Source organism: Ammospiza nelsoni, chromosome Z, assembly GCF_027579445.1.
Source record: "Ammospiza nelsoni isolate bAmmNel1 chromosome Z, bAmmNel1.pri, whole genome shotgun sequence".
In the NCBI taxonomy this organism is placed as follows: Eukaryota; Metazoa; Chordata; class Aves; order Passeriformes; family Passerellidae; genus Ammospiza; species Ammospiza nelsoni.
The window spans coordinates 41,471,645-41,491,205 of record NC_080669.1 but is presented as its reverse complement, the minus strand read 5'-3'; the positions used below and the strand labels follow the sequence as shown (position 1 = coordinate 41,491,205).

At 36.8% G+C, this 19,561-nt stretch overlaps 1 protein-coding gene across 1 annotated transcript in view; it reads left to right on the top strand.

Moving 5' to 3' along the window:
* The window catches only part of KDM4C (lysine demethylase 4C), a 252,607-nt gene that overhangs the window by 211,217 nt on the left and 21,829 nt on the right, over positions 1–19,561 (top strand). Inside the window, exons 18-19 of the mRNA XM_059492547.1 lie at positions 7,737–7,922; positions 15,561–15,731. Of these exons, the coding sequence (XP_059348530.1) occupies positions 7,737–7,922; positions 15,561–15,731 (357 nt within the window). The remainder of the gene's footprint in view (positions 1–7,736; positions 7,923–15,560; positions 15,732–19,561) is intronic.

The window sequence follows — 19,561 nt, the reverse complement described above, 5'->3', positions numbered from 1 at the left end:
GAAAGCCAGCAAATATATAAGAGGATGAGAATATACAAATCAGTTACTGACTAGTAGTTACTAACCATCTGCAGAGTGCCACCAGCAACAGAACTCTTATGGAATGATTTTTAGTAGTATTTGAAAATCTAGTAATTTTTTGAGTCTCTCTTGAAATAGCTTCTTTTTGTAGCATTTAATGCTTTACTGCAGTGAACTCCTTCACGTAAGTAATTTTGATTGCCAAGACATAGAGATAATTTTGGGGAGAAATTAGTACTCAAAATTGTTTCCTAAAATCCGTCCCTGGCTTTTTGCTGCGACCTCAGCTTGTGCTTATTTTCATAAATCCTTCCATCAGAAAACACTGCTACTGTGATTAATTCATGATCCTTTTAGGGACTGGAATTTTATTTGCAAATACCATTTTTTTTGAAGGAAGCAATTTCTAAATCTTTAAATAAGGATGCATAAAAATTATTATAAAAGTTACCAGTGGGCTGTCTTCTGCAAAATGCTGACATCCGGTTTCCTCAAGCTTGTTCTCTAAAATCCATTCTGTTTATAGATTTGCAGACTATTAACATTAAAGAGCTATTACGTGATGATGAAATTCATTTGCAGCAGAATATTTTTCTTTTGGGGGGCAAAAAGAGGTCATTTCACAATCTAGAAAATTGCAGTACATTGTTCTGTCCTATATTCTTAAATCTCCAGTTATATAAACAATTTTATTTATTCTCCAATTCATTTTGCGTCTGGATCTCTGATTAAGATTGATCCTCAGTCTCTGCTTTGCACTAATATCTAGCAATCATTAAATCAAAATTACATTCTTCCTAGCTGTCTGGAATTGCTTTAGCTGATAGGAACAGCTGTAGTTTCAAGCTACTGAAAAACTGTCATTTGGGCATTGAATTAGCATTATTGTATTTTAGAAAATGTGTTCATGGTATGTCAAGTTTGTTCATTTCAAAAGTAGCAAACTTACGTACTTAAATACAAGGTTAGCCCTGAGAGAGAAGTGTTTAGACCTTTTGATTTGCAGGAATAGTTTGGGATTGGTTCTATTCTATATGATTCCTTCATTTTACAAACTTATGAAAGTCAGAATTTAGGGAAGAGTTGGGGGGAGAGTGAAACCTCAGTCTTCACAGCCAGTAGTTCCCTTTCTTCTCTTGTGATTCTGATGCCTTTTTCCTTTGGTGACTTCCGGTGGGATTGTTTTAATTCTTTTTTGTACATTTTTGTACAGTTTACTACTTATAGCTAATAAACAATTTGGTATGTAGTTCAACTGATATTCCAAAAAGTCTATGCAAAACAGATTTTTTTATAGCTTACTCTACTTTTGGTTTATGTGTTTTGATTTTATTTATCAATTGATGTGGATTGAGTATTCAGTGTATAGTTTCAGATATGAAGGGGTTTTTTCTCTTACATCTGGATGGGGGGCCATGTTGTCTTAATAAAGTTATGCAAGCTGTAGTTTTGCTTGAACACTGGACTTTTATGTGTACTTTTAAAAATTTGTGGCTCAGTTTGAGAGTCATTGTAAAGCTGAGATACATCTGTGTCACCCTCAATGTCATGCTTGTACAAAGAACACAGCATCTTACATAAAATAAGAAACATATTTCTTTATTTGCAAATCTTGATTACTTTCCTGCGTTCTTGAAAGAAGAATGGTTTTCTTAGTTCTTCTGGTATTCTTTAAGCACAGGGAGGTATTTTTTTATTTTCCTACAAGTACAGTAACATTTTTCCACCTGTTCATATCCATGATTTAATCCATTTGATATCTGAAGAGTGTATGAGTGTAGCACAAAAGATTAATGTGGGTTTGGAGTTAACTGATATAACAATTACCTTCCTTGTATTTGGCAGTGAGATAGATTTATTGCACGTTAAAATGGGATTTTTTTCACTTTCATCATGCAAACTTTGGTCTGCATACACTGAAGTACTTATGACCAAGCAGTGTTCCTTCTATATAAGAGTTAATTTGAAGCAACTTTACTCTTCATCAAAATTACACCAACATGACTGAAATAAGAATATAGTCAATAGTAATTGGACAGTTTGTTTTTTAATAATTACTTTGTATTTTAATAACTAATTTCAGTACTTTCAAGCTGAAACTCTGAAAAGCATTGTGAGAAATGTTTTCTCATACTATGCCAGTTCATTTGACATGTTCTCATTAAATTCTCTTAAGGGAGGGATGAAGTTTTACTCTTAATTTCTGAGGATTGGCTATGGCTATGTCATTTAGTTTGTTGCATAGATGTCAGTTTTCCTGACTACATTTCCAGCTTCCGTTTCAGCATTTCTTGCTGTCTTGTGTAATATTGCTCTTATTTTTTCACCTTTTCTTCTTCTGGAAAGTAATAAACTTTAAAATATTAATTTAGAAGAGCAGTTGTATGTATATGGAGTTGTAAGTTCATCTTTGTTCTAAAGCTTTAATCATGTAGTGTAGTTTTGGATTTTTGCATTTCCCGAGGTTTTATAACACTTTAGTAAGATACAGGAGAAACTTACAACCACATTTTAATGTTTACATGTTTGCTCCCTTGTGCACGTGCATCCGGTAATTTAAGGGGACCAGCATTTCCTGCTCTACTGTTACGGTTTCTTTGGTTAACACTAGCTGAGATGTACTTTATTTCTTTTTTTCATTCTCTGCATTTTGTTTGAACTACATTTTCAGGGTGTTTATTTCAGAACACATGTGGAACTTTTTTGTGTGCGGTCTTGGTTTTGGGGTTTTTTTGCTTGGTTGTGTGATTGTTTGGGGTTGTGGTTGGTTGTTTTTTCTTTGTTTGGGGATTTTTTAATATTCATAAGTGCTTTGGTCTTTCTTCTTCCATTAATCTGATTGTTGACTTTCTGTATATCTGTATGAAAAAGCATTTAAGAGGACCTCTGTTATTTATATGAACTCAGTATCTAGGTATTACACATACTAGATTTCAGTTGTATTTTCTATCTGGAATTTCCACTTAGTAGGTTCTGAATACGTATATATAAAAGAAATCTCTAAGCTCCCTTGGAAAACAGTTACTCCACCTACCTGAAAATGATCTCATTTGCACATGAATACAAACACACAACAAGATATCAGCCCATGAGCAAAATTTCTGAAATATTTCTTTTAAGGCAAATCGTCTTTACCACTTACTAGTCTTTAAACCAAATGGTGCTACAGTAGAGCTGAATTCAGGTCCTTTTAGTGAGTGATAGCTAAAATTTTTCCCTAATTTCAGAGGCACTACTCTTCATTTCTGCTTGTGCAAAGCCATGCAAGCAGTTCACAGAATCACAGAAATTCAAGGCTGGAAGAGACTGTAAGATCATCAAGTCCAACCCATGTTCTAACAATTCAACTAGATCATGGCAGCAAGTGCCACATCAAGTCTTTTTTTGAACTCTTCGAGGGATGGTGACTCTACCACCTCACTGGGTAGATGATTCCAGTATCTGACCACTCTTTCTGTAAAATACTTCCTTCTTAATTCTAACTTACATCTCCCTTGATGCAGCTTGAGACTGCGTCCTCTTGTTCTGTCTGTTGTCGCCCGGAGAAAGAGACCGACCCCCAGCTCACCACAGCCACCCTTCAGGAAGTTGAAGAGAGTGATAAGGTCACCCCTGAGTCTCCTTTTCTCCAGGCTGAACAACCCCAGCTCCCTCAGTCGCTCTTCGTATGGCTTGTGTTCCAAGCCCCTCACCAGCCTCGTTGCTCTCCTTTGGACACTCTCAAGCATCTCAACGTCCCTCCTAAAGTGAGGGGCCCAGAACTGGATGCAATACTCCAGGTGAGGCCTCACCAGTGCTGAGTACAGGGGAAGAATGACTCCCTGCTCCTGCTGGCCACACCGTTCCTGATACTGGCCAGGATGCCATTGGCCTTCTTGGCCACCTGGGCACACTCCTGGCTCATGTTCAGCCGACTGTCAACCAGCACCCCCAGGTCCCTTTCCACCTGAGCACTGTCCAGCCACACCGTTCCTAGCTTGTATCGGTGCAGGGGGTTATTGTGGCCGAAGTGCAATACTCGGCACTTGGACTTATTGAAGTTCATCCCGTTTGATTCTGCCCATCCATCCAACCTTTCCAAATCTCTCTGCAGAGCCCTACGTCCCTCTAACAGATCTACACACGTTCCCAATTTAGTGTCATCAGCAAATTTGTTAATAAAGGACTCTAAACCCTCGTCCATGTCATCAATAAAAATATTGAACAGAACTGGCCCCAGCACAGACCCCTGAGGACACCACTGGTGACTGGTTGCCAGCTGGATGCAGCACCATTCACCACCACTCTCTGGGCCCAGCCACGCAGCCAGTTCTGAACCCAGCACAGAGTGCTCCTGTCCAAGCCGTGGGCTGCCAGTTTGTCTAGGAGTAAGCTATGGGAGACAGTGTCAAAGGCCTTGCTGAAATCCAAGTAAACAACATCTACAGCCTTCCCTGCATCCACTAGGTGGGTTACCTGGTCATAAAAGGTGACCAGGTTGGTCAAACATGACCTACCCCTCCTAAATCCACGCTGGCTGGGTCTGATACCCTGGCCATCCTGCAAATTTTGCATGATGGCGCATAATATAAACTGTTCCATTATTTTGCCAGGTACAGAGGTCAGGCTGACTGGTCTATAATTGCCAGGATCCTCCTTTGCACCTTTTTTGTGAATGGGTATCACATTGGCCAGCAGCTTCCAGTCATCCGGAACCTCACCAGTGAGCCATGACTGTTGGTAAATGATGGAGAGTGGCTTTGCAAGCTCGTTTGCCAGCTCTCTCATTACCCTGGGGTGGATCCCATCTGGTCCCATAGATTTATGAGTATCCAAGCATTTCAGTAGTTCTATGACTGCCTCCTCTTGGATAATGGGGGGACCATTCTGCTCCCTGTCACCATCAACCAGCCCAGGTGGGCAGGTGTCTTGAGGGCAAGTCATCTTCCCATTAAAAACTGAGGCAAAATAGGCATTAAACACTTCTGCCTTCTCCTCATCTGCAAATACTAACTTCCCACCTTTGTCCAATAAAGAACAAAGGCTGGTCTTACCTTTCTTCCTACCATTAATATATTTATAAAAACATTTTTTATTATCCTTAACAGTAGTCACCATTCTGAGTTCGAACTGAGCTTTGGCCTCCCTAATTTTTTTTCTGCATGCTCTAGCAGCCTTCTGGAATATTTCCTTAGAGACTTGACCCTTCTTCCAACTCTGATACATCCTCTTTTTATTCTTAAGTTCCTCCAAGACCTCCTTTCCCAGCCAGGCTGGACGTTTACCCCATTGACCGATCTTTCGGGACACAGGGATGGTCTGTTCCTGTGCCCTCAAGATCTCTGTTTTGAGGTATGCCCACCCTTCCTGAACTCCTTTGTTTTTAAGGGCTGCTTCCCAAGGGACGCTCTGAATAAGTCTCCTAAACAGGCCAAAGTCTGCCCTCCAGAAGTCCAATGCAAGAGTTTTACTGGTGCTCTTCCTGACTTCACCAAATATTGAGAACTCTATTATTTCATGATCACTCTGCCCCAAACGACCTCCAACCACCACATCTCCCACCAGCCCATCTCTGTTTGCAAACAGCAGATCTAACATAGTCCCTCCCCTGGTGGGTTCATCCACCAGCTGCAACAAAAAGTTGTCCTCCATACATTCTAAGAATTTCCTGGACTGCCTCTTTACTGCTGTATTAAGTTCCCAGCAGATATCTGGTAGGTTGAAGTCACCCACAAGAACAAGGGCTGATGATCTTGAGACATTGCCTAACTGCTTATAAAATAAGTGATCTACCTCTTCTTCCTGGTCGGGTGGACGATAACAGACTCCCAGTATGGTGTCAGCCTTGTTGGCCTTCCCCTTTATTCTTACCCATAGACATTCAACTCCATCTTCCTTAGTTTCAATTTCGATGGCATCAAAAGTTTGCTTAATGTAAAGGGCCACCCCACCTCCTCTTCTTCCTTTCCTATCTCTTCTGAAGAGCTTGTATCCATCCAGTGCAGTACTCCAGTTATGTGAGTCATCCCACCACGTTTCTGTGATGGCAACTACATCACAGCTCTGCAGTTGCACCATGGCCTCCAGCTCTTCTTGTTTATTGCCCAAACTGCGTGCATTGGTATACATGCACCTCATCTGGGCTACTGAGTTCACCCCTATCTTAGCCTTGCAATTTTCAAAGTTCACTTTCAAAGGGTGAACATGAGGGCAGAACTTGAAGAGTTCACATTCAGAGTAATACAGGAACTAGAACCAGTGAGCTTGACAGGGCTAGCCCTTACCAAAAGTATTATTTCTGTCACAAATTGCATACCAGAAGCCATTGAAACTATTTAAGTGCTGAATTATACAATAAAATTTCTTATGGTTTTAAGCAGAATATGAAAATCAAGAAACAATGGAGAATAAAGTTCTTTGGTTACCTCTGAATAAGAATTAGATGTGAGTTAACAGTAAACACTTTGAATTACTAATCATGCAGCAAAACCACCCCAAAATTATTTTTACTTATGTTCTCAGCATAAGCAGATGAGTGTGTTTAGCAATTTGGTGGGCAGCAAATTTAGAAGAAATGGAATTAAGCAATATTCTGACTATGTTTTATTGAATTTATTGTTTTGTGTCATTGCATAAAATGTGTTTATAATAGCTGAGATAATTTCATGAACATCAATAGCATTTGTATTTTTGTTAGCCACGATGAGAGATATCAGAGGATAATTCTCATATGTGATATAAAACAGTTGTCCATAGAAGTTACTGGTGTAATATTCTGTCTAGTATGCTTGCTAATGCCTCATAGTGGCAAGGTACAGTTCGTCTTGTACTGCCTTTTTTAGTATATTAGAACGTACTAGTCAGACTTAGTTTATGTAGCTTATATCCCTTTGTCTTCTTTTCCTGTTGGCTCATTACCTGTGCCACTTACAAAAGAGTGACATTGTTTTGATGTGGTCTTCTTTTTGGCAAAAGGGAAAAAAACCCCAGTGTGTCTTGGTACCAGTAAGGCTGTTGACATGATGTTTGAATATATGGCATGAGGAAATACAGCCTACTGTATTGACATTATGTTAAATACTCAACCAATGAAAACCAGGATAAAAAATAAAAATGGTCTTAGGAGCAGCCTTCAGCTGTATAATTATGGAAAGGCTTGAAATAAAATGTCTCTAACTTAGAGGTGATTTATCCTCTGTTACAGGCTATCTGAGGATGTTGTAGAAACTGTTTCCTGAATGTGTTAGATTAGGCATTTTACAAAGACATATATATTTAGTCTAGCTTCATAGTAGGGAGCTAAGTCAAATGATATGTGGAAGTCCTGTTTAGCCTGACATTTCAGTTGCACCTATTGTCTTTATTTTTGAGTCTTGTTGTTGTTTTTAGTCAAATAATGTAAAGGGTTTTGGATTTATGAATTTTAGGAGGAATAGGTTAATTTTCAGAGTATGGAATTTAAAATTAAACTTTTAAACATCTATCTGTCTATCTAGCTCTGTGTTTTCTTGCTGTAGCATCGGAACACATTTAGATAAAAAGGCAAAAATGCTATGTATTAATTATATTACTAAGTTGCCTTGTAATTAGTAACTGCTGTTCCTTTCACTGTATATATTGCAAGATAAAAAATGTATTCATTTGATCACAAATAATTTTTTGGTCTTTGAGTTACTTGCAGGAGTCATTGAAGTTGGAGTAATACAGAAAATATTCTGTTTATTTTGCTCCTACAGAAATGTATCTTCTGCAGGCACAGAGTTAAGAAAATCTCTGGTGCCTGCATTCAGTGTTCATATGGACGCTGCCCAGCATCCTTCCATGTTACCTGTGCCCATGCTGCAGGAGTGCTGATGGAACCTGATGACTGGCCATATGTTGTCTACATCACATGTTTCAGGCACAAGATCAGCCAAAATGTGGTAAGAAATACAGTTTCTTATTTGTTAAAAAATGGAATTGCTGAATTAAAGTACGTTTCCAGAGAAAATGAAGGAGAGAATCCACACTAAGTATTATCATAATTCTATCTGTCATACTTTCATGCATAGCAGTCTTTTACAGCTTGAAGGATTTTCGTTATGCTGTTACCTGGGAGAAGTTATACCTGATATGCCTAACATGTTTTTTAATTTAAAGTCCTTGTTGAGTATATTGTTTTGACAGCCAGAACAAATCTCTGAGTTCTCTGTTTTGTTAACCTGAAGTGTATTATAAATACCCAGATCACAATATCTTACAAATACTCACAGATCCTGTGAGATAATGGATGTGGTGTATATATAAAATCTTTGTTCTGCAGCCAAAGAGTCTCTTGAAAAATATTCAATTATAATTATTCTGTCATCTGGCAAAGTAACACTGGCATGCCATGAAAATTCATGTTACGACTGCCTTTTTATTTCTATTATGTGCTGAGGAAGAGCCTTTAATTTTAGATGAGACACAATCAAGAATTAGTTTAGTGTCTTTTACTTGAATAAATGGTTAGGATCTCAGTTAAGAGAGAACTTACACTATTCATCTTGGGCTTTTAAAGCTGTATTTTGCTTCCTAGCAAACCAGAAGGATTTAACATAGGCTTACTAAGGAAAAATCTTGGAAAGTTAGTCAAGTTATAGTCAAGTTGCAATTTTTTTTCTCCTTTATGCATTAGAAATGAAAGGCATAAACCCAGGTAATGTCTGTATCATGGATGTTGATCTCTCAAGAACTTGTCAGTGAATCACTGGTCTTAATGACAAGACTTAATAAGACTACTGAAGGGTAGGATTTCTTCCAAGTGTACTAAATTATAATGCCTCCCAACTGGAGTAACCAGTCCCGAGTATTCAAGTTGCAGGTGACATTTTTTAAAGGGAGACATATTGTTCATCCCTGTTTAAAATTTCCATAGAATTGTTATTTTTTATAATACTTTTGTTTTCCAAAATGAACACATTAAACCAGCACACTTAATGTGGTTGTAATTTCTTGCAAACATTTCCCAAGAAAATTAGTTTGGTTTGAAAAACAAACAAACTTAAACTTCTATCTGTACAGGCAATTTAAGATTCTGTACTTGGGGTTTTTGGGGGGAAAAAAAGAAGGTTGAAAATTACTAGATTAAATTCATGGCCAATAAAAATAGTGCCAACATTTCCCAAATGTTTTCTAGTATCTTTTTGACACAAGTCTTTATAATCTAGGTAGTGAGATTTGCATCAGTCCTGTAAATTCCATGTTTTCTTAGTGATTTTCTTGACCTATATTAGGTAGTTTAGAAGAAAAGAAATCCCATCAACTATGGAAAAAAACAGGATTTTGTGTGGCTATTGCTTAAGGGATTGTGTGGAGGACATAGAAAGTGTTTTGGAATGAGACTATTACATTTTTTCATGAAACTCAGCCCTAACTTTTTTGAAAAGATTCACTGTTATTACCCTTTTTTTCCCCCACTGGCTCAGCTAAAAGTCAGGTTCACAGAAGAGAAATAGAAGTTATGCTTTTGTGTTTTCAATTGGGCCAAAATTTGGAAAGAGCAGATACTTCGTTAAAGAATGTTTTTCTGTAAAATTCTTATCTTACTCCTCAGACAAACGAGATTGCCGTATGTTTTTAAATGCTTGTGTTTATACTCTGTCTTTTGGATAATTAATCTAATCGCATCTTTAAGCCTTCAGAAGTTTTCTCACCATTGGTTCTCTTGGTATGCTTTTCTTAGCTTTTAGCTGTTCCTTCATGCAGAAATAGCATTGCTCTTCACCATTAGGCATAGCAATGTATCTTACTTCTAATCAACTTCTTTTTTGCCTGTTGTTTCAGTTTCCTGGCTTAGAAGCAGAACAGGAAGTCATGCAGACTGAAATATTATACTCACTTAGCAAATTTTTGCAGGAGTCAAATAGATTATCTTGTCAGTAGGAAAAAAAAAATCTCTTCTGGTATTTAGCAGAAAGCATTGTTCCTAAAGCAAGGACACTATTATTTCTCCTATTTCAAGAAAAAAAAAAGTCTGATTTTTTATTAATATAGACTCTAAATATTGTATCTAAATGCTCAGTGACTACCTTTGTACTAACTTGGTGTTTGCTGCTTTCTTCAAGCTTTAAAAAAAAAAAAAAAAAAAAAAACCAAAAACTCAACAATCAAAGTATGACTTTTGGGCACTAGGAAAAATTGTGGCATATACCTATAGTGGTATTTTAATATGTGAATGAATGAGGGTTTTCAACAAAAAAGGCCTACCTAAACAGATAAATGTTTATTATTACTATTATTAGCAGATCTCTTCACCCCAAGCAAAGGATTATTGTAGTGAGGATGTAGAGTATGCATCCAACTTATTTATGCCTGTGAACTCAAGCACAATTTTTCAACATACATTCATAAGCCTTTTTCACTGTGGATCAGGTTTTGTATTGTCTTCAGTATTTTAGAGTGCCTTTTTGTTGTCAGTCATTGAAAACACTGGTGGGGTCTTCTGAAGAAAAATCCTCAAAGAGAAAATCAAAAGGGAAAACAATAATCCTTGAATAAATCTGATGCTACCAAATGGTGTAAATAAGAACTGGAGTTTTAAAATGTTTGTATGTTCAAAAGTATTTTTCCATGTTCATAGACTCAAAACTAAGCCTACCTCTTATATTTGCTGAAGGTATAGCTTTAGAAATAACACAAAAATTTGCTAGCAGAACAGTTTTTTCTATATGAAGTGTTTTGGGTGTTTGCTGTCATTGCCTATGTTATTTTTTGTGTAAATTGGACTATCAATATGCAAGGAGGGCTCTGTGATTTGGTACTTTCAGGTTGTGGTTTGGATTTTTTTTCCTTTTTTTCTTCTTGACTGTGCTTGTTTCTGAGCAAGAAGCATATCCCTCACACATTTCTGTCATCAAAACTGCAAGAACATGTGGAAGTACAGTTGAGAATAGGTGCCGCAGATGGATTTGTTTTGATTAAAAGAACTCATTCATACACAAGAGTGTGAGAAAAAGGAGTTGAATGGAACTGTTCTAACTGAAAAAAAAAATAAACCCAACCCCAAAAGATCCATATAAGCCCTGCAGATCAGAGGAAGTCAGCTGGAGACACACCTATACTTCCAGCTATTTCCTTTGGAAATTGTGAACAAAAGGGGCTATCTAGACAACCCCAGTAACATTTTCAAGAATAATGATCTTTAGAAGAGGCAAAGACAGGAGCTGCAAATACCTGCAGTTGCTGGTTTTGGAGCTACTTAAAATTATCTTCTACTATTGTCTGCCCGTTGTTAACCTCTGTAGCAAATAGGGAATGAAGGGATGCTGTCCAGTGGAAGCTGTAGATCCTTTTTCTGTTGAATACCTTAGTGATGGAGTGTCATTGTTTTGTCACTGTCTGCTAACTACTGTCAGCCCCTAAACATCTCAGAAAGACTAAGCCATGCCTTCAAAAGGACATGTTATTCAAAAATCATGGGCTGGATTATTTTTGAAATGTCATGAATAATTTCTATGCTGAAATTGGAATTCCAAGGAGTAAACGAGACATGAGATTTAGGTTCTGATATGGAATAAGTCTCAGATCTTCTAGGATCCTCCATTAAAAACTGTAGCCTGAGAAAGTTTCTAGGTATTTAGATGTACATCAGATATCTACTTCATGATGTTATTATGAATTCACATTGACATAATTTATGTATTTAAGGCTTTTGTTCTCTGCCATATAGAAAATGAAGGAGAAAGAAATTTTCCCTTTTAAATTTTGAAGTCTGCACACAGAAGAGGAGATTATCTTTCTTTGTATCTGGTTGTTTTTTGTATTTCTGCCACTACCTTAGTTTATTCTTGGCTTTGGTACCATTAAAGAAAATCATGCTTTTAAACTACAGCTTTCTCAATAATCTGATAACTACCACAGCTGTTTCTTTAATCTGATAGACTCCCTTATATAACAGCTGTCCTTTCTGATCAAAAAATTGCATTCTTAATGTCCATAAATTGTTAAGGTTTTCTGTCAGGAAATGTTTTCTGGGACATGCAATCAATTACAGATTGTACTTGTGAATATGTTTTTCTGGGAAATAAATTAAGAATCCTATGAAGATAACATACTAAAAAATAATCTCCTTGAGCTAGAATGCATTTTTGGGTTTTATTATTTTTCTAATGAGAAATGGCATTCCTTCTCTGAAAATTTTATCATTAAATCAATCTGCGTTGTCTCTTAAAATATTGTAATTTGCCCTCCATATTCTCTGAAGAGTTACATCTTCTTTTGGAGAAGATTTAAACCTTTTAATAGAGCAATATCTCTTTAGGTTTCTGTAGTAGAATACTTTTTCTTTTATCTCATAGAAATAAATAAATTAATAGTCTCTCATTTACATCTGACCCACCTCTGCCCCCACCAAAAGCCAAATATAATAAAATAAAAAATTGAAAGATAAATGAACATGTATGTTTACATATGTTTCAATATTGAATAAAACATGCTTATGGATATTTTATTGCTTCTATGATAATATCAGTCAATTGCTATTTATGTTGTTAATTTTTATACTTAGTCTATCTATAGACAGTTAAATTGAGGAAGAAATAATTTTATTATACATACAATGGTTAAGTAATTTGTGGGTATGTTGAGAACATTATTTCTAGGTGCACTTGGAAATGCTGTAGGAACATCGAGTTTTACTATCTAAGGTGACCTCAACTAAATCCTACAAATGTCTGTGACAGACAGAGCCCTGACGCACAGATGGAATAGTGTGTTTGTGTGTATATACACATATATGTGTATATATATACTATATAGATAACCCTAAACTTACTCCAGCTAATATTAACAAAACTGCAATGGGGTGACACAATTTATTAAAGATCCCATTTGCAGTTGGTGACCACCCAGAGATTATATCCCACCAGTGATAATCTGCATTTTGTTTTATTTTTTTGCAGAATTCTGGTTATTTCTTATGTATCAGGTTGGATAGTAATTAAGGGGTTTTTTTTTTTTGGATTTTCTTCATGATCTCTAATAGGCAGTTGTTTTACCAGTGTGAGGTCCATTTCAATAGAAGTAGATGATAGTCTGTGATACATCGTGTAATTGGTTTTGATCAGTTGTTGGGATGTCACTGGGGCTGAGTACAAAAAATCACACCCGATAATCTTAACAAAATTACAAATACAAAAATTACAGTGATTTCTACTAGGCAAAATAACATCATTGTTACCAATTTTTACAATAGCACAAGCAGCTCTCAAGCACACACATCCTTTACCAGTATATACGAGCACAGTTTTCTGATCAGTGGCTGGATGAATCTTGAAGTGGCAAATACTCTGTTCAGTGTCAAGACACACATCTTGAACATTAATAGTATCACCCCCTTCCTGTATGATCAGAGCTGCTGTTGCCTGCATCCTGCATCCATAACTGTGCTTGTATACAACTGAAAGCTAAAGATACATTATCTTGAACTGTACTAAGTGCTTCTACTAACTTGTGGTCTTGGTCCCCAGCCTTTTCCCACTTTGGCAGTACTTTTGAAAGCTGCCACTGGCTAGTTCCTGTTGCCAATAGATTTGACTGTAAAGGCTGTTTGAATTTTGCTAAGCCATCTGCTGCAGTGGCCAGCTTGTTCATCAGTATTTCTAAATCAATTCCATTTAAAACTCCTAATCCTGTTCCTAATGTCCCAGTTAGATCATTTCTTATTCTGCTCCTGAGGTGTACTTGTCTTTGTAATGATGTTCAGCTTACAGAAATGGCACAGAATACTTGTACTTGCTATGCCCTTAGTTTTCAGGAGCAGAGAGGTTTAAAAATTATGAATCCCATAAATAGATCAAAGAAGGAAGCCCAATAGTGACAAGAAGTCAGCGCAAAAACAGAAGTCTTTGAGTTTAGGGTGGGTTTTTCCTCTTACTCCAAAGCATTCACTTTACTGCTAATACTCGAAATCTCACTAAAAGAACTGATGCTGTATAGTAGAGGTGGCCTTTGAGTCCTAGTAAAATATCAGTATTGTACTTGAATATCTGTATATAGGCCTTGCCTCGGTAGATCCCAGTTGTTCTTGATGCGCTGCAGCTGTGATGTCCTTCATTGGGCTGCAGCTGTGGCTTGTGAAGACAACTGGGATAAAAGGAGGTGGGTTGGCCAGTTAGGGAGAGCCTTGGAGGAGTCCTGACTAAGAAGGAGTCATGTGCAGAAGGAGTCATGTGCAGAAGGAGTCTGTGCTGTGACGATCTGCAGCCATAAGAAAACACCGAGTGAAAGTATAGGACTCTACAAATCTAATAGCAACAGTATGGGACTCTAGAAATATGAATACAGCAATGCTGTTCTTTATTCTCTTCAATTCTACTAATAAAAATCCTACAGCTGTAGATTTTCCAGATTTTAATAAGACAGTTTTAAGACTATTGTATTGACTGCAAAATTTACTGCCTTTGAAGGTTTCAAAAGCAGTGCTAGGAAATTTGATGATTACTTTAGTGTGGACTGTGTATAAAAGTATTCTTTTACAGTTTATATAAATATTTCTAATAAAATATAGGTATTCCAGTGTACATGCATCTTACATAATTAGAAATCTTCAACTCTTTAGGTGTAGCCAAACTCACAGTAGCTCCCCTTTGCGTAAAAACAGTGGACCTTTGTGAGATACTGAGTAGTTAAGCTTATAAGAAAGAAGTGCCTTCTGTGTGACTTGGATGAGAAGATACTGATTTTATATTTCCTGGTAAAGAAGGTTGCTTTTAAAGTGGAAGGTTCATAGGGATACAGTAGTTGGGAGCTGAGATGTAACAGTTGACTGTATGTGTGAGCTTCTAAGTGATTGCCTTCCTACAAAGTTCCATTGTTTTTATAGTTATAGCATCCATCAATTAGTTATTGATGTAGAATGTTTGCATTGTTTAAAAACCCTGCTACTCTTCTGACTTATATAATTAGCACTGGGGAATTGTAAGTGAAAAATGAAAAAAAAAAGATATACTATGCAAATAACTGATGAAGAATGATCAGTGCTGTTTGAAGCTTTACAGCAAAAGCTCGGCACAATGTGGATTAAGAAGTTCCTCATATACACTGCTGTAGACAGCTCTGGCAAGAGCTGGATATGCATTTAGTTATTGCATCTCACTGGGCAAAATTTCATTCTATTATGTGGAATCAAACAGGAATCCAGTACTTCAAAATCTCATCATTTTAAAAAAATCACAACCATACTCTTGGTTCATCACACCTTATGTCTTCAGAAAAACTCTACAAATTATCCTGCAAACAAAACTAGCAATTTTTTTCTAATTATATACTATTGATGGAATGCAGAACAGTTTTAAGGCATCAGTTGTGGAAATATGCTTTGATGTAGTATTCTTCAGATGTCATTTGTTTTCCAACAAAGTGGAGAAATTTTGTAAGTAAAAGAAATTATGTTAACATGACTGAATTAAATTAATTTAATTAGAAGTTTTTATCTTGAGTGCTCAGCAGTTATCAACCCTGTTTTTACTCTGATAAATTTTTTATGAATAAGCTGGTATTTTAAATTTATTTTTTCTTTTAAATTCTTTTTTTTTTTCAAGAGAGCTAAAGTATGTGGGAAAGCCATTACAGTTGGGCAGACAGTCATCACGAAACATAGAAATACACGATACTATAGTTGCAGAGTCATAGGAGTGACGTCTCAGATTTTCTATGAAGTCATGTTTGATGATGGCTCCTTCAGTCTGGATACTTTCCCTGAAGACATTGTAGTAAGTACCTTCTCAGATTCCTATTCATTCTTGTTTGTTTTCCTGTTTTTTTTGTTTTGGGGTGGGTTTTTGTGGTATTTGATTGGTTTTCTTTTTTAAGTTAGAGAGTTGGAATCTCTTGAACTAATTCCTGTGACTTTGAGAACATAACATCTTAATATTTAGTTCATGTTTGTTGCTTTAACTGCTGAGAATTATTATTTTCTAATGGGCTTCCAAGCTTTGGTTGTTCTAGTCTTTGCCATTTGAACAAACGAATCAAGAATAATCTTAGAAAATCTTTTCATTAAATAAGAAATATGTATTTAATTAAGAATATGAAAGAGGGAATTCCATATATCTTTCTCTGTCACTTAGAGATAACCTGTAAAAATACCTTGCAGAATAGAAAACTTCTGCTGTAAAGAACAGCTTCTGAAGAACAGTTCTTCAGACTCTGTTTTAACAGTTTATTTACACTTCCTGATATTTAGTTTGGGAGATTACATTAGTAGTGATAAAAATCATTCGGGAAAAGATAGTAGTTTATCTATATGTAGTATAGTGTATTACATTTTCAAAAGGCAGCTGAGATTTTGATTTCCCTTATGCACTTACATGAACTACCATGGCTCTCGTAGCTGTTAAAAACCACATTGTGCACATAGCACAAATGAGCAAAATTTGCAGTTGGAGAAAGATTGTGTTTCCCTCCATGTCTGCAATGAATACTTTGGATGTTAAGCTTTGTGGTGTTCATCAAGTGCCCTTTGACATCTTTCTCATAATGTGACTCTAATCCTCATTTACCTTCATGATGCTCTTGAGTCTTTTATGTGCTAAGCTAGTACTTCCTGCTAACTTCCAGAAGTAAAAGCCTCCAGGGACCACTGATAGGCAGAAGTGCTGTTTGTTGCAAGACCACTTTTCACTTAGTCCTGTTCAGTATGTTGTGGAGAAGAGCCTGGCTTACAGACCAGCACTAGAGAGTGCTGGCTTTGCAGCTCAAGGGATACAGCTCCTAGGAGGACTCCACATTTTTCTCCTGTGAAAGTCTTTGAGCTCTTCTGCTTTTTGCAGACCTAATATTTTCCTGAGAGGAGCATTAACTGACATATATCAGTAGAAATGATACTGTTGTTCTTGGAAGCTTCTTAGTTTTTGAAAAGTCTGGCATCTTTTTTAAAATATGGTATTTGAGAGGATGCATTTTAGATCAGTGCTTGGAAATTGAGCTGTTCTCGTCCCAGTGGTCTGAATAGAAGTCAGTCACAAAATCTCTCTTACACATCTTTGAAAATTTTTCCTTTAATGTGAAACACTGCAAAAGTCTCTGTTAATGATCAATGATCTTGACATTCTGATTTAGGATGATCAAGATACTAAGTTTATGTGGCTATGTTGTTATTAGAAGCCCCTTTTGTGTGCGTGCTGCATCAAGGATTTGGTAAGGCAAAGGTGAAGAAATGCTTGTGGGGAAGTCTGATCTGGAGCTAAGAATAAATTTAATCAGGTCTGGATATGCCTCAGTGCTTCACAGATAGTGGATGAACAACATATAATTGTTTGATGGAAACGTCAAACAAATTTCACATTTCTTAGAGAAATGTTCTTGTATTTTCATTAGACAATATACCTGCAGCAGCTACTGGAACTGCTGAAGAAAGTGGTTCTTTTCTTCTCAGACTAAAACTTACTAATCTATACAAGGTGCGTATCAGGTGTTAGTCCTGCTGGGAGGACTTGTTCATCAAATCTGGAGTAAAAGAAATGTTGCTGCCTGTTGAAGAACTTATTTTTCTAATCTGTTTTCACTTTTCAACCAGCTCACAAAGATAGCAGGAGCTTTTTGCTCTTCCAGGATGTGCTGAATCCACTACATAATTTCAGTTCAGCTCACAATAAACCAGAATTCCAATGTTTGGACACGGTGATTTATTTTTTAGAAGGAAGGTAGGGAGCAGCAAAAGTTCAGTCTTGAAGCCTCATGAAACTATCTTTGTATTCAATAACAACCAAATCAGGGTATACACTGATCTCTTCTCATGTGTATTTCTCTTGGTTTGTGTTAGCATTTACTAAATATATGAGGTGGGAAGTTATTAAGTGTTTTAACTGTAGACACATATTTAGATTTTTTAATTTCAACATTATTTATTTCTTGAGTGTTATACCTGATTTCTTAGACTAATTACTCCTCAATTAGAGGGTTTAAACCTATGAGTTAGCTGTCCAGTATGCTCACCAACCTGTTTTCCTTCAACCCAGAAGGTGTTAGAGGTGTAAAGAAGTACATGGCTACTCCTGGAAGCAACAGCAGGACAAATCCCTCTTGTAGTTCATGGCAAGACTTCAGTAAGGGGGACAGTACATGACATCTTAAAGGACATGAGATGACAACTTTCGTGGTTAGTTTAATGATGCATGGACACAACTAGGGAGTGCATATACTGCAACCCTGAGTAACTGATACCAACAGACAGCATTTATGTGTGCCACTTGCCACTTGAAGTATTAATGCTCTGTAACTTGTCAAACAGGCCCTAGCACAGCACCAAGAGCATTACTGTTCTGACCAGTAGGCCAGATGTCAGTTCACAGATTATGCATCAGGATAATCATGAGTTCTTTGGTCTCATCATTTAGGGGAGGGTATTGCACAATTCCTTCATTTTTTGTTTGTTTGTTTGGTTTGGTTTGTTCATTTATTTGTTTTGTTTTTTGTTAGTTTGGGTTTTTTTTGTTTTGATACCTAATGGCTATTGCACTGGCATATCATAGAATTTTGCTAGAAGTTATTATTCTTGGTATATAGCTAGAAGATTTATTTGTTTCTGTATATATTGTGGCTGCCAATATGTTTTATATACATATACGTGTAAGATTTGGATGAAGTTGTTCCCATGTTACCTTACTAAAATCACAGAAGAACAGGGAGGCTTAGGCAGTATCCATGTTTGGGGGAGATGGATACCACCATATTATATTGATTGCAAGGAAGAAAAAAAAATAATTGTGGAGTGAAGCTCGCTTTGAGTCTATTGAGAGGTCTGATTACAGGACAGCTGAGCACACATCTCCTGAAGCAGCAAACATCCTTCTAGGCTCTTGCCCTCTTAAGTGCCCTGGTCCTTCAGTGATGAGTTTACAGAGAATTCTTCATTGTCGTGGGTTCACCTGGTGGTTATGAAGAAAACTAGGTGAACAAAAATGAGTGTAATTGCTGCCATGACATAACCACACTGTGTTTTAGTTTACTTGCAAGTGTATAAATGTTGGTGTTATCCATTGAGAAGGTGAAGTTGCACTGTGGGTAGTCATGTCCACAGCCCAGAGTGAATTCACTTACTAAAATCTATAAATCAAATTACATTGTTTTAACATGGTAGCTTATGGAATGCTGCTGAAATTATTCCTTAAAAGTAAGAGCATATTAAGTGTTGATGAAATTAGATGTGTTTGGAAGAACAATTGATCCTGTATTCAGGAGTTCACAAGGATTTTTTGCAGAACCACAATTTGGCAATTTTTTGAGGTTCTGATAAAATCCAGAAAGCATCCTCTTTAAAAAAATATGTATTAGTTCTGGTTAAGGCATTACAGCTGTCAAAAGCAGGAATGGGAAATTAATTTTCACTGAATCATATAGGTAGGAAAATACCTTTAAAATCACTGAGTTCAACCATTAACCTAATAATGCCAAGGCCACCGCTAAACCATGTCCATAAGTGCCATCTCTTCATGCCTTTTGACTGCAACCAGGGCAGGCAGTTCCAGTGCTTGATAACTCTTTTGATGAAATTTTTCCTCATTTCCAATCTATACCTTCACTAAGGCAACCTGAGGGCATT